Genomic DNA, 15,688 nt, shown 5'->3' with positions numbered 1-15,688 from the left:
CCAGCAGGTGATACTCAGCAAACAGCTACAACTCATAGAGAGATTTTGCCTTCATTATGGCAGAGAACAGCAAGGCAAGGCAAGGCAAGGCAAGGCAAGGCAAGGCAAGGCAAGGCAAGGCAAGGCAAGGCAAAGCAGCTGGGCTGGGGTGACTTGGTGCCTTCTTGCCTCAGCTGGGCACTGCTGGAAAGCTATGGGCAACTTGGACTGGAGCAAGGCCACTCTTCTTTGTGGCACAGTGCTGCTGACAAGGCACTCCTGGAACTTGCATTGAGGCAGTCCAAGATGCAAAAGAGGAACAAAAGGGAGGGGGAAAAAGAAAAACCAACAGAAAAACCCAAGGCAAAGATTCTGCCTTGAGCAAACACCACAAGGCAAGAGGGGTCTGCCTGAGAGACATCTGACTTTGAAAAGGAACCCCAGCAAACCCTGTCCCTCGAGTGTCACCTTCCAGCCATGGTGCTGGATCTTAAAGAGACAGTCACAATTTTGGGCACAGATAGAAATGGACTACAATAACATCTCAGGTTACCCAGGATACATGCTCATTTGAAGTAGACCAATTTGGCTTCCTTCCTGCCCTTTCCCAGGCTCATCTTCCCCTCAGACTTCTCTCCTCCTGCTCATTACAGCTGCAAGTCACACTCGATGCCACTAGCCAAGGTGGGTCTGTGCACAGTGTGGCCTCTTGCCTTGCCTGTGCTCCCACCCGGCTTCTCTGCAGATTTCAGCCCCTTCAGGGGTGGGAGGGGGTGGCCCTGGATGGCAGGTGACCCCCCATCCTGCTGCCCACTCCCACTCTCTCAGGGGGACAGGGGAGAAAGGCAAATGTGAGAAAAGACTCATGGGTCAAGATACAGACAGTTTAACAAGCGAAAGAAACTCAGGAAACACTTCATCACATCACACTGTGGCCAAGGCTGGCAGGGAACTCTGGAGGCCCAAGCCCTTGCCCAAGCAGAATCACCTACAGCCAGCTGCCCAGTTCAGGGAGTGGTTCAATAATGATAGATCATTTTAAAAGGATTAGCATGGTGGCAAAAAGTTGCCTGAGTGTGGCCTTGGCATGTCTGAAATCTTCGATTCCAACCTCATCCCATTACATATTGAATGCATAAATAATTGCCCAAGTTGTAGTGTAGTGGCAATATTTAATGCAAAATATTTATCCATCATTTTGACCTTTTTAATGTTGTGAAGCGTAGTACTGGAATCCATCTAGTACTAGAAACCGCTGCTTCTTCTTGAAGAGAAAGAGTATCTGCTGCATGGGTAAGTCTGATTAAAGTAACACAGAGTTCCAAGCTGATGCTTGTTTTATTAGAATACCACACAACGTGAAATTCACAATTTATGACACTTAGGCATCAAAATCTTAAAGTTTGTTGCTCTATTCCAAAACCTCTAAGATGTGAAGAAAAACCCAACATGTTATTCTAACCCAACATCTTCAGAATGTTACTTTGAAAACCTTAGCAAAGTAGAATTTAATTTAAAGCATTTAATAGCTGAGACAAGCAATGTGAAAAGCTGAATTACAGAAGAAACAATGCAACCCAATATTCATACTACAAATCTACCTTTCCACAACAATTAGTACTTCCAGGTCATTTTTTTCCACCAAAAAGATGTTGTAGTGGTGAAAAGATGATGCTGGGGAAACAATAACAACAAGAAAAGAACATTAGACTTAAAATACTTTTCAGAAAATCGGGAAAAAGCTAATTTCTGTCCAACTGAAAGACAAGGCCAGTACAAAACAATACAGAGGGAGACTGAAAAAACAGGAAACAATAACTTGTGCACTAATGGTCTGGTCTCAGTCATTAAAGGAATGGCACACATTACAATTAACAAGGAGTTTTAGTTTTTAAAAAACTAACAAAAACCAGCAGCTGCCAATATCCAGCTGGTGCTGTGCAGTGATGGACAGCACTCACAGGATCCAGCCTCAGCAGCATGGAGAACTCCTTTGGGCCGCCAGCAGGTGTCTGCACAGTGACACTGATTTCCATTTAGAATGGTGCCTTTGGGAGTCTTGGGAGTTACAAAATCCAGATTTGCTCAGTGGCCAAATAAAGGTCACATGCACCTTAATGGGGCCAAAGGTCCATCTGGGAAGACCCTTTTGGCTGGCACTTCTCAGCTGAGAAAAGCCACTTTGTGTTAAGGGCTGTGGCGGAGGTTCAGTGACCCTCTATCATCAGGAGTTTTTCCCAAAGACAGCTCAGAAGAGGAACATTTAGTGGGAATGCTGCCCTTTAGCATGAGAGAATATGACATCCCTTTTTTTAGCCTTGGGAGACTTTGGTTTAACCACAGAAAAGATGTCTCCATCCTTCAAAATGATGGAGAACAACTTGGCACTGCCAGAATCAGGTTTTGACAGGCTTGGACAGAGCCAGGACTGCCTCTGCTAATCAGTGCAGGATTAGTACCTTCTCCAGAACTGTGAAAAACCTCTTCCTTCTGACTTCATGTTTCCTTTCTTTCCTGTTTGGTCCATTTGCTGCAGCAGCTGCACTGCACCCTCAGCCTGACTGGCTACTCCTTTTTGTTCATGGGCAGATTCCACAGGTTCCCCTGTAAGAAACAGGAGCAAGAACAAAACCACAACCTCACTCTCTACCCACTCCCTGCATACCCAGAGGAATGACACTCAGTGGAATCCAGGAATTCCTTACTCACAGAAACCCAGTTGATCACAGTCTTTAGTAAGGGATGCTGGGCTAAACTCAAGCTCATTTGCTTTGGAGGAATTCTGAAAGGAAAAGGAGCCAAAGAACTGTTACATAATGCTAAATTCTATTGCACAGAGATTTTTGTTAGCTTGCTTCCTGAAAATATTAAAAAGCAAGGTCTACACTGTTTGTTGTGTGGTTTCATTTGGAGATTTTTTCTGCTACAATGAGGACTTTCTTCACCAAGGTATTTTTACACCTCGCTCATCAGGACATAACATAAAGCTGTAATTCATTTAGAAGACTTCAGCATACTAGACAGTAAACTAATAGTAGCTATGGTATAGGCAGAGATTTCAAAAAACATAAACAGGAGAGCTGTGGGAAACGACAGCCCCTGGACAGTGCAGGCCCCTGGACATTAGCCCTTCTAAGACATAGTCCTGGGACACGGACTTAACTTGGAAGGGACAAAAATGAAAAGTGACATAAGCCAGAGGTGGGCCAGGAATACCCATTAGGAAGGTGATCAACAACACAAAGTACCACAAAAAACAAAATAAGCATACAAAACCACAACAAAACCAGCAGGTAGGCTTCTATAAGAGAGTAAACCCTAAAACAATGACAGGTCCTGATGGTGTTTCCCTTGCACTAATCTCAGAACCATTTAGGCTGGAAAAGCCCTGTAAGAATGAGTCCAACTACTAACACAGCACTGCCAAGGCCATCACTAAACCACATCCCCAAATGCCACATCTAAGCTCAGGTTAACACAAAATTCCAAACCTCTGATGGTCTGAGATCTTTGCAGTTTAGGCTGAGAGCATGAGCTAAATTAGGAAAATTCTCTGGAGTGACAGGCTGAGCGTCTCTTTCTTTCTTTGACTTTCACTAGTGCACTGTGTAAGTGGAAAGACATGCAGGTTTGACCACATTCATCCTAAGCAGATGTCACAGGCCTGAGAGTCATTTGGATGACAGCTGAAAATGCAATCCATTGAACAGTCATGTGCCTGTGCCATTTCTTTGCTCCTCATTCCAAATCCAACATCCCAAAGTCAATCTCACAAGTACTATGTAGACAGATTTCCTTCCTGTTTAACAAGACCCTGCCCTTCTTGAGAAGCACTATAAAATACTGGGTGGATTTGAAACCAAAGCCATACAGTGTTGATAAACTGAGAAAGAGCCTTGGAAGAACGACCAGAAAAACTCCAATAAAGTACAGGAGCTACTGACATGTTTTTATCTGAAACCTGAACATTTAATTTCTTCTCCTGACCTTCAAAACATTGCAAATTTGGTACTGATTACAATTTATTTTGAGTTTTCTATTTTAGAACAAAATTCATAGTCAATATACATTTATATCTTGCTAAAATTGTTCCTATTTATACACTGAACACCAAGAAAGGATGCAGGACTAAAACAAGCACTGGGAGGTCAGCCAGAGAATTATGCTCAACAGTTTTAAACAAAGTATTTTTTTTAGAACATCCTATTTCCCCCATTTTCAGAGCACTGACAAGGAATGTAAGCACCAGGAATGCAGAGATAGAAAAATTCCTTAGGGGGATTTGGACACTTCCTTGAAGGAATTTGGATTTGAATTATTTTTCATTAATTCACTTCAGACACTTAGCTATATTGAAAATAAACCTACCCTGAGCTCTTGTTACATAAAAACTTCTCAAATTAGCATAATTTCGCTGTTTATGACACAATACCTAGGGAACTACTTAATTACTCAGCAATATCAACCTCACAGACTCTTCCAGTGAAGAAAACACTGGACAGCTCACTCAATCAGGCTTGCAGAAAATCCATGGAACTGAAGGCAGCAGGCTCTCAGGTCCTGATACAGGACTGCTTTCCAAGGCTAGCGGAACTGCCAGAAGAAGTTCTCTCCCCTTGGATGGTTCTAGGGGAGAATTTGGTGCCACTTTACACTGACTGACTAACTTCTAGCAGTAGGAGAACTCTAGCATTGCCTACAGGCATATGTTCTGCTTCTTAAGAATACTTAGAACATAACTGAAACAACGAAACAAAATCAAATGCCCAACTTACAAGCTCATCACTGCCCTTCTTTACTTCTTTACCTGCAACAGAGGTATAAAACTTGGTGAATATTTAGACTGGACTTTCTTTAACCAATTGAAAAGTACATTTTTGCATTGCACTTCCTCTTCCAGGAGCAAGATAAACTATCATGAAACAGTCTGGACCTGCATATGACATACTGAAATAGAAAATGTTCAAATACAGCTCTTTCTGAACCAGAATTCCTGGGTATGAACACCAGATATCAATGGGATGGGACAACTCCTTGTCTTAAAGAAGTCAAAGGTGTCTTCAGAAGAGATGGGCCTGAAGAAAAGTTAGCATCTCACTGTGCTTTGGCACCAGATGGATGATGCAAGGACATCTGGAACACAGCCTCTAGAGAATAGTGGCCTGCTGTAGGACATATGGGATTCATATGTATTTCCCTGAGGAAAAATCTCCACCAAAAGAAATTTGAGACATCAAGTCTGAAAGTAACAGTGCCTTACACTGTTCTTAATTTTAGAACAGCAGTGCTGTAGAACTATCTGGATAGGACAATTAAACACTGGAGCAGGTGTACAGGGAAGTGAGTGAACTCTCCATGGTTAGAGGTTTTTACATCCAAACATGGGATGTTTGATAGGGAATGCAAATAGGCAAGACTAAGAAATTACTAATAGGCCATTTTATAAAGATCACATTATCTGCTAAGCAGTCATTAAAAAAAAACCCCAGAAACTTTTTTTCAGAGCCTGATAATCAGAACAGGAAATCGTGAGGATACTCAGTTTTCAAAACAAGGGAGTTTAAATGTAGAGTCCCACAGAGGCCTTAGCTGTAGCCTGAGGTTGTTCATAGAATTCATAGAAAACCTGGAAAAAGAGACACTATTGAGGTGAAAATGTTTATTATACAAAAGACATTATTATCATGATTACTATCACTATTTTTTCTACAAAAATCCATTATATCTTTAGGAAAACAGCAACAAAGACTGTGATGTTCTATGTCAACAAACATAGTCAAGCACAAGGAAGAAAAACCTGTGCCTCATATACATGTATGTGCTGACTCCAGTCCAATGACTGACATTAAAAAATGATGGTTGGGAGCCACTGGGCATTGCCACACAAAAATACCAGCTAAAGAGTCAGCAGTGGTTGGAAAGACAAAGGGGAATCCAAGGAATTTTAGAAAAGCAATACAAGACAATAAAGAACACCCTGTTATGCACTATTTCAAACTCACAGTAGAGTCATCCCACATGCAGTTTTCATCTCTCTGATTCAGATACAGTAGGCGAAGGAAAAGAGAAAAGCAAAACATAGATCATAGATGTTTCCAGAAATTACCCAAACATTATCACAGTGACTTACCACAAGGCATGTTTCGCTGAAATGGGTTCAATTCTAGATACAATGTACAAATGTAGGGATAAGGCACAAGATGGACATTCTCATGTTTGAATTTCATCTTTGATACTCGCTCCCATTTACTCAAATCTGAGAACGATGGTAAGACTTAAAAACACAACACCAACATTTCAAAAGAGCATGAGTCCTAAAGACCATGTCTTCTAAAGCCTCAAAAGTCACAGCACACTGCACATGTGCACAAGGGAGCAAATACAACCTGTTACTAAGAACTTGTGAAACTGCACCAGTAACACACTACAGGAAACACTTTATGCAGGTTTATTTATCCACACTGCCCCATCAGTCACCTGTATTAATAGTGTTTTGTTCCCTTAACTGTATTTGGCTTCAGCACTGACACCCTCCTGCAAAAAAACCTGCCAGGTTCTCTTCCAAACCTATGAACAGATAAACCCCTCAGCAGTCTTCCTAATTAAAAAGGAATTATTTTAAAATTTCATTTAAAATTTGAAAAATATTTAGATTCATAGAAGCAGCATTGTTAAATTTACTTCACAGTTCAAAATGGGGGAAAAAACATAATTGACATGACAACCACTACAGTTACAGCCACTCCTTCATGTGAGTGCAGTTCTGACATCCAGGAGCTTCTGCTTGGAAGAACAAATGGTGCTGGACGTAAGTCTGCTCACACACCTCTGATCTCAGGGAGAAACACATGACATGACTACTGTTAGTCCACATTTGCTAGCAGAAACTAACATCCCGGGGACAGAAGATGATGAAACATTGATACAATCAGTTCCTTTAAGGACTGAAATTGCCTGGTTTTTTGGCTTGAAGGACTCACAGCTGGTGATTAACGAAGAGTCACTCTACAGAGAGGAGCCTGACACACCAACGGTAAGACAGCTCCTCGTGCCAGTCCTCTGAGCTCACAGTTCTCTTCCAGGCCCAGTGCTGGCTAAGCCTGTGGATAGACTTAAAAGTTCTAGAAATACAAGTTTGTGAACCAAACACTCCCCAACACACAGGCAGAACTGGCTGAGCTTTAGAGAAGCAAACCAGTAATGTTGGTTGGGTTGGGTGTCTCCCGTATAATGATGCTCTTGGCTATCTAATCTTCATGACTCTAACAGGAATAAACTGCTGTCGTATGTACCTGCTTTGGACAGAGAAAGAGGATGTCCTCGTTCCTGCCTGCTATTAGGAGGCATAATGCAGTCATCTAAGATAGGAGAGGAATGCCTTGGAGGTGTTCATTACTCCTGGGCACTCAGAATCACAAGAGGTGATGCCAGATCTGATCCAAAAGCTGACACACCTTTAGGACTGGAAAATGCTAACATTTAGCTGAATTACTTTTCAACAAAAGCCTCAGGATAGTAGCTTCTTAACCCATTACACAACAGCAACTACAACAATAATATTAATGGTTACCGTATCTTTAATCAAATTATCATTGATTTAAATTAATAATCTGCAGAGTATGTAGCAGACACAACTAAATTCTGTCCAGTTGCACAAGCCAGAAGAAAAAAAAATGAAGGCCAGTCTTGGTGAACTGTGATGGAAAAACACCTAGAAAGCAGAGGAGCCCGTAGTACAGCTGCTAGCTAGAATAATCCAATCTCAAATGCCTCAGCACTTCTATATCAAAAGTGAACTCCCAGGAAACTACACTCCTCAAAACCTGTGCATGCCAATAGTTTAATATCAGCTTTTATATGACTATGCTGTGCAATTGCACAGAGCTTTTAGAGCACTATCTGTGGACAGCAGGCCAGACTGACAGCAGCTCAATGCCTCTGCAAACTTCAGGGAAGACAGAAAAGATCTGCTGACTGGTCCCACAGGAGTGAGGGCCATGAGCACAATAAGGTGAATACGGTGCAGATCACATTTGCTTCACATTTGTTTCCAGGTTTCAAAGACGTACACTGAAGAGGGGACCAGGATAACTGGATGACAATCTTAGAGGCTTTGTGTGTTCAAAAGCCTGTCTGGACTTCCAATAATCTTAGCTCAACTACTGCTCCTCGTAAAGTTCACTCTGTGAAGTGCTTTTTGCTTCTCTCAGCCATCTCTGTGGAGACACGAGCACAGACTCACACTTGCTCCCATCCTCCATCCCCAAAGGCTCATGTTGTTTAACCTTGAGGGACCTCACAAGAATAGCACTGTGAGTATCCCTGCCCACAGGCCAGCACTCCTGGGCCTGTAAGGAGAGATTTACATTCTACCAACCTTTGGGAGCTACGCAGCAGCTGCGCTTGCGAGCGCATGAGGTGGGCTTTACATACACTTGGCACTTTATACACACCTTCACCTGCTCTGGCTAAACCTAATTTGGATGAAAACACTGCAAAACACTCTTGTCACATCAGTTCTCTGGTGAAGGCAACATCTGAGGTGTCCACAATAACTTCAGCCAATGTCAAACTGCAAAAATCGAAGCAGTACTGCTCCAGCTAAAGATCTGCACACTCCTACACATAAATGTTGATTTATGCAATGCCCAACAGATACAAGTCATTGAATCTTTTATGAGTAGAAAAGAAAGGATACATGGAAAGACAGTGAAGTGGTCTGTAGAAAATGGATGTAAATCATCAAGATTTCCAAGGACTACTCGAATCACTTCCTGAAGAGGCAAAAAAAATAAACAAAGGAAAAATATTAAAAACATAGTCACAATTCCACTGTCAAGTACACTTTCAAGGCTTGGAAAAAAATAACATTACTTTACAGTTTGCATGAATCCTGGAACACCAGCTTCTCGATACTCTGCTTTTCCTCCTTCCTTTCTTCTCCCAGCTCCCTCCTGCCATTTTAGAGTATACTGCACTGACTCATAGAAGTTTAGGTGAATGAGTATCTTAATCTTGAACTAACATAGAAGTAGTACCATGGAAAATGGAGGTGTGCTTTTAAATTTAAGAAGTTTTAAATTTAAGGAGTGTCATTTTATTTTTTCCAGCAAAGCACACATAGCATTTACCTACTCCTCTTTCTCTGAATAGTGGCCCAAAACAGTTACAAAGGAACTGCAGTTAAGCCCCAACAAACTCCACCTCTACAAACACAAAACTTTTTCTAGTAATACCTTTCAATATTTTCAAAAGTGAAAAAAATCTGTAATTTTTCATATCAATTAAAATCAGCAGATTTTCTGCAGCAGGGTTTTTAATGCTATCACTATACTCTGAAGATTTTTAGAAATTAAGTAATAGGAAGGAGCATTTTTAAGCAGGCAGTATATTTGTCTCAATTTCTTAGTAATGGCAGGGGCCTTCTTCTGTCTCAGGAATTAGATGACATCAATGCAACTCATCAATTGTGACCATCAGTTTGTGCTTGGACACAAAGCAATGGCATCATTAAAAGAACACCAATTGGTTCCACAGTTTCAAGGAAAGCATATGCAATTTAGCATTAGATTAGCCTCCATCAAGCCAGCTCACCAGTACTGCCACAGCTCCTGAAAAACTAAGAGGAATTAACAGCTAGTCAAGCCTGATAACTTGAAAGCAGTGGTCAGTTTCGAGGCTGAGACTGAAAAATCCTGGGAAAGACCTCCAGCAAGAATGATTCTGAAGAGGAATCAGGCATGAACTGAGGGTGACTAGCTTAACAAACAGGAGTTTCCATTTGTCCAATTTTAGCAGTCAGTAGTTTCTTTGGAATGTTTCAAACAAAAGCATGACCCTTCTACACTAAATTTTGCCTGTTGAGGAACATTTTTCATTTATATATTTTTTTCATGCTCAGACTCTCCAGGGAAGTTCCCCAGGGAAGTTACTCACACTTGAAATGCTGCATTTGGCAAAATGTTCTCAATCTTGTAACAAGCATATGGTTTGTTCAGCCTAACACTCATCAGAGGTCCTGTGGACCTGCCTCAGCTCCTACCTCCAATTCCTTGGCAGCACTTTCCGTGAGACTGAGATTGGGAGCGCTGTGAAACAAAGAGAGAGCTGGAATCATCCCAGTCAAAATGCAATTAAGCTACATTTCGTGTAAGAAATGAAATAATATATTATATAAAAAAATAATTCCCACTGAACAGGAAAAAATACTTAGCAGGCAGATTAATTCCTAATCTATTACTCTTTAAAAAACGTCCCTGATTCACAAGAATTATTCCGAGTGAACTTTCTACCCACTCGTGTTTTGTGTTTTAACGTCTTGTGTTAACTCACTGCCACATGCAGTCAACAAACAGCAGGCTGATTTCTTGGCTTTAACACACGTACCTGTTGAAATTGCCATAGCGGATTTTAAATTTGTACACATGCCTGCCAGCATGAAGAAATCTTGTTTCGGGCACTGGGTAAGTGAATGCTTTCAACGACATCTCTCTCTCTCTCTCTCCCTGAACGCCAGTCTAGGAAAGCATGGAAGTCAAAGGTTAATTCCTAAAATCCCTCACCACATCTCGTTCTGTCATATGAAAAAACCACGCAGTTTTTCTTCCAGGGGACATTTGCGGAGAGAACTCTCCCACCAGTCAGCAAACGGCTGATGTGAGTGCCCTTTCAATAGCGCCGTGTTTTTGACCAGGATGCGAGGACACACCGTGAGCAGACAGACCTCGCCTTCAGCTGCGCTGCCCCACAGCCGTCCCTACCGAGGTCCCCGAGCTTTATTGGCCCCGGGGCTGGCAGCCCTCAGCCCCCGCCGGCCCGGCCCCTTCCGCAGAGTCCGGTGGGGCCCGCCACCGGTGCCGGCTGCGAGGAGACCCCGCCTGCCGCGGATCCCGGCACCCCCGGGAGTCTGGCCCGCGGAGCTCGTTGCTCCTCACCGCCGCCGCCCGTCCCCGGTGCCCCGGGTGAGGGGAGAGCCCAGGCCCGCTGAAGCACGGCCGGGCGGCGCTGCGGACACCGGCCCAGCGTGTGGCCTGCCAGACGCCAGATGCCGCCGCCTTCCCGGAGTCGGGGGCCGCCTGAAAGGCCTCCGGACAGCCCCGGCGCCTCCCGGCCACCCTCCGCTCCACACCCGCCGGCCCCGCCGCACCCACCGAGCCCTCGCCTCAGGCGGGGCCGGGCCGGGGCTGCGGACCGAGAGGAGCCGAGTGCCGCTTAGCCGAGCGCAGCCGAACCCGCCGAATGGAGCCGAACCAAGGCGAGCCCAGCCGAGCCCAGCCAAATCCCGCCGAGCCCAGCCGAGCCCAACCTAATCCCGCAGAGCCCAGTTGAGCCCAGCGGCAGGTAGGGAGGGTGGACATGGGCCGAAGCGGGTCCGCAGCCCCTTTCCTCTGAGGGGTATCGGGGCAGGACGTGCCGGTGGCGGGGCTGGGCCGCTGAGGTGGCGTCTCAGATGAGGCAGAGGCTCCGGGAGGCACCTGCCGCCAGAGGGGCTGGCGGTCCATCTTCAGCCACTATAGCACCTCTTTCTTTTCCCTTTCTGACACACACAGCAACCTCCTCCACTTCTGCCGCAACCCCTGTTGTCCCTCCTTTGTATAGCTGGAACATTTTATACACTACATCTCTTTAAGAAAGACTGGAGTTGAAAGATCTTTCCTTTCCCCACAGTGTTAATATCCAGGGGCTGATACAGCATCTCTCGCCATCCACTCAGTGAGATGAAGTCGAGTTCCTATAAGCAGCTGCATGAGGGTGCCCCCTTGAATCAATATTGAATTGATTTTCACTCTCTTTTGGTTTAAATAAAAAGCAAAATAAGCTTAGCTAGTCAGGAAGTAAATTGATGCATTGATTTCATTGGTAAGTACGGGGAAATGATGTTCAAGCAGGCAGATAACACAGTGGAAAACAGCTTCACTAACATCTCTAACCTTCACTGGCCACGCTGAGCCCAGCATTCTGGGTGCATTCAGCAAGAAGGGCTCTATCCTGTTTGAGGTGCCCTTCAATAGCAAATAGGAACCCTACAGCTCTACTGCCAGATAAAGTGATCTCAAAAGTTGGAATACAAATTTTTTTTTTTTTTAATTAAGTGTCTTAGCAGTACTGCGCTTCCTGATATCCTCTGGTCATTCCTGGAATGCTGTATGTACCTCCCCCTCTTAACCATACTAGAAAAAATACCGGGAGGGAGAAGGCTTGCAAATGTAGCTCATGAAGTCTAATCCACAGCCACCTTTAATGGTGTATGCCTGTCTTTCCAACATTTTCATGTCCGAGAAGACCAACACATTTTATACACCACATTCTTGTGCTCAATAGTCCATCGATAGGAATAAATGAGGGAAAAAACCTGGTTCCATTCCCCTTCTCTACAAAAATTATCATATGGTTTCTTCCAGCTGTACTATATAGAACTGAGATATTTCATATATTCCATGCAAAACTATTCAAACTAATGCCTAAGACGTTTAAGCACTTAGGAATTTTATTCCATTTTGTGTTTCAAAACAATTCCAGTAAACAACTTCAAATATTTTTGGGTTATGTAAAACACACAGTAAGCTCTTAAGGTGAGTTTTGGGCACGGGGTTGGCTGAGATTGCTGTTTTGTCACAGTGATATGGCAGTGCTCTCTGGTGAGCAATGACAATATCTCCAAGTCCTGGCTGCTTCTGAGGACAATCTGTGCCAAGGCAGGGGAAGGTACTTGGGCATTCTGAATATTTTTTTGTGTATGCTCTGAAAAATGTATTAAATCAACTTGAGTGTAATACGTGAAAAACAGTGAATATTGCCAATGTGATAGTTTATTGGTGTGATTGTATTTTTAATTTAAAGAAAATGTTTTTCTGTAATTTTCAGGGGATCATTATGAATTTTCTCTAGACAGGTAGTACCACCTCGCTCAGCCTTGGTAAGACAACCCTGTGTTCTTCAGGTAGTTTTGCTTTCATGGGCCTACTGTGTTAGAAAAACAATTTGTTTCTTTTCAATATTTGTCAGACCACCCAAAATGTTTGCTTCCTTCTCCTGCTGTTATATATCTAGATGTGACTTGTTTGAATGTGTTACAAACTGGTTTATCCTTTCTGGTTTATCCTTTCTTTCTGCAGGATTTCTATGGAGGAAGAAAAACCTCAGATGGGGAATGCTTGAAGATCTACCAGAAACATTTTAGCATTGGGCAGAAATTCTCAGACAGAAACTACTGTCATATCGAAAGCAGGCAGATGATTGCTATAATTTCTGTCTGAGAGGTAAATTCATTCAGGTAAGGCTTTTAATTTCTTGTGTATGTAATTTTTCAGTATGTAGCTGAAAAGACCAAGAATTATGTTGTTGTCTTAATCCATAGCATAATCCATAAACCAAACACTGGAATACATGCATCAGACAAGAGACAACTATTTGGAAGAAGTTAGAAGTGAAACTGGACCTTTGCAAATATTTGTTCTTGTACTATATACACTGTAGAAACTAGATACATTAAAATTATATTTTAGCGACAGTATGGTATTGTAATTTTCTGTATTCACAGAACACATAAAAGCAGTTAACAAATACATTTTCAATTCATTTTGGCATTTGATAAAGGTCTGTGTTACATATGCAAGAATATAATTTTTAATGTTAATGCCATTATGTATCACAATTATTTTATTCTGAGGAGTAATTGATTAAAATTGTGATTTATCAGGGGTTTTACAGTCAGGAGCTGTAATGTAACCAGAAGTGTGGTAATTACGGATAGATCCCAAGCTGCATGTTACCAGCTAATTATTAGTTTTCTTTGAATAGCAGATTATGAGACATACTTGGTTTGTTATATATTGCCATTCAAAATATCCTAGTATTAAATATAGGTACTAATGTTATTATTGTCACAACATGTTTTTGCAACTGTGGACATCATCAGACCTAAAATAAATACAGAATTTCTGCTCCTATTCATTTATGTACTAAAAACTGTGAAGTTCTTGTGTATAAATGAATCCCCATGTGTCTTCAGACCTGCTGGCTTGCAGTACAGTTTGGGCACATTTTGCTGCAGCTTTGGCACTTAATAACTGGAAATCCATGGGTTGCTGGATGATTCCCATAGGTTCTCCTATTCTGTCAGTATTCTGAGGGAGGCCCTGGCAAAGCTGCCAAGGGCAAGGAACATGGAGCATCCAGGGGCTTCTCCCAGCTGAGTTTCTCCTGCGTGTCACGCCAGATGTTTAACCTGAATTTGGGGTGTTCTGCAGTCCCAGCTCTCCCTGAGCTGAGGCCTTGCTGTGTCCCAGCACTAAATCCAGCAGATATCCTGCCTAGCTTTGAGACTTTATTCCTGTTGTTTTTCCTCTTGCAGGTAGTTGACAGAAGAGGAGAGAGCCACTAGGAAGTGAAGCCACTGGAAGGCCTTATCCCAGTCCAAGGTTGCCACTTTTCTCTCTGACTCCTGGATAATTACCTGGCCATAACTGGACAGAGACTGTCCCTTTGATTTCCTGCCTTTTCCAATAAATGGTTGCTTTCAGCTGGAGTGTGTTCCTCATGCCCTCCTCCTTGTCCTCGTCCTCCTCCTTTTGCCAAGGTGAATTTTGTTATTCCAGCAATTGTGGCTCTTTTGTTCCATTGAAACTTGCCAACTCTGCTGAGAGTTTCAGATGTCAAATACAAGTAAGATTGGCATTTCTTTGCATTGTTACTCCCACAAAATACAGGGATTATTCTGGGATAGGAGTAACTTGACCTTTTTAATTCAGATAAGCACTGGAACCACCACACACCATCAGTCTCTCAGTGAGCTTATTCTCTGGAAACGGGACTCCTTGTTCCCCAGGGGTGCCCCGATTCCTTGTGTGCCCACAGGTCAGTGTCCTCCCTCACCTGCGACGCCTGATGGAAACCTGCCATGACAGCCATCTCCAGACGCTTTGATGTACTCCTGGATTAATGCCCATCAAAGATCAATTTAACATCTTTGCAAATGAGCACGACATACAAGGGTATTTAAAAATTGAGTCTGATCTAATTGTTAAAGATAAAGCCTCTTCCCTTTAAACTTACATTTTCATGGTTGCCAAACAATACGTGAAAACAATAGAGAACTTTTCTTATATCTGACTTCAAACATCTGTAATGCAAAATTCATTCCGAAGACAGGAAAAAAGAAAACAATTAAAATAGGATGTAGACAATCTTCACAAGGCACAAAGAAGAAACCAAAAATGAGAGCACCTTAGAAAAAATAGTTTTTCTTCTTCATCTTCTCAGTATTTGCTATTTGAACTTTTGTTGTCTCCGTTGTCCCTCTCAAAGCAAGGCACTTTACAGCTTTGTCTCGGTGGTGTATTTCCCCAATTGCTGACTTGCCATTTAAGCTCTGGTTTACTGGATATACACAACAAGGGATTTTCCATGGCACAGAATTGCCAAGACTCTGGATTCTGGAGCATTCACCACTGCCAATGCTCACACTAATCTAACGCACCTGAGCTTTTCCTGTCTTTCAAGAGAAAGATTCAGATAAAGTCTAGGAAATAGGGCAGGGGAGACCAAAACCTTCCCTTGAGACACTGTCTGGAAGGCCTGCAGGACCCTGCCTTTCTTCAGAACAGAGGTGGTCATGATGCATGGTGTTGGCTGTTTTGCCCTAGGTGCCTCCTCTATTCTAAAAAGACTTTTGTCCACTTCATCACTTGTCTGTCCCTCCAGTTCCAGG

General features: G+C 42.9%; 1 protein-coding gene and 1 long non-coding RNA gene across 2 annotated transcripts; one reads left to right on the top strand and one right to left on the bottom strand.

Moving 5' to 3' along the window:
* Positions 1–1,414: 1,414 nt before the first annotated feature.
* On the bottom strand, positions 1,415–10,466 carry MAJIN (membrane anchored junction protein). The gene is made up of 8 exons (XM_066195650.1): positions 10,366–10,466; positions 10,022–10,067; positions 8,678–8,753; positions 6,110–6,235; positions 4,755–4,786; positions 2,689–2,761; positions 2,439–2,583; positions 1,415–1,653 (listed from the first exon to the last, which is right to left on the bottom strand). Exons 1-8 carry the CDS (start codon positions 10,464–10,466, stop codon positions 1,608–1,610), a joined length of 645 nt encoding a protein of 214 aa, XP_066051747.1. The 3' UTR covers positions 1,415–1,607.
* Positions 10,467–10,909: 443 nt separating this feature from the next.
* On the top strand, positions 10,910–14,581 carry LOC136296456 (uncharacterized). The gene is made up of 3 exons (XR_010722930.1): positions 10,910–11,319; positions 13,095–13,252; positions 14,333–14,581. It is a non-coding gene; the product is annotated as an uncharacterized lncRNA (long non-coding RNA).
* The last annotated feature ends 1,107 nt before the right edge of the window (positions 14,582–15,688 follow it).

This window comes from Chamaea fasciata, unplaced genomic scaffold, assembly GCF_029207755.1.
Source record: "Chamaea fasciata isolate MVZ Bird 193981 ecotype frontalis unplaced genomic scaffold, bChaFas1.0.hap1 SCAF_13, whole genome shotgun sequence".
Taxonomy (NCBI): domain Eukaryota; kingdom Metazoa; phylum Chordata; class Aves; order Passeriformes; family Sylviidae; genus Chamaea; species Chamaea fasciata.
Note: the sequence above shows the minus strand (reverse complement) of the source record. Positions and strands in the feature narration are given on the sequence as shown.

What these genes read in the sequence shown, in the direction of transcription:
- MAJIN (XM_066195650.1), bottom strand. Translation starts at nt 10,466, where the DNA reads ATGTCGTTGAAAGCATTCACTTACCCAGTGCCCGAAACAAGATTTCTT. An exon ending in GTGCTGCCAAGGAATTGGAG is followed by an intron (nt 8,754 to 10,021) that starts GTAGGAGCTGAG and finishes TTGCCTCTTCAG; the next exon opens with GAAGTGATTCGAGTAGTCCT. An exon ending in TTTTCACAGTTCTGGAGAAG is followed by an intron (nt 1,654 to 2,438) that starts GTACTAATCCTG and finishes TTGTTTCCCCAG; the next exon opens with CATCATCTTTTCACCACTAC.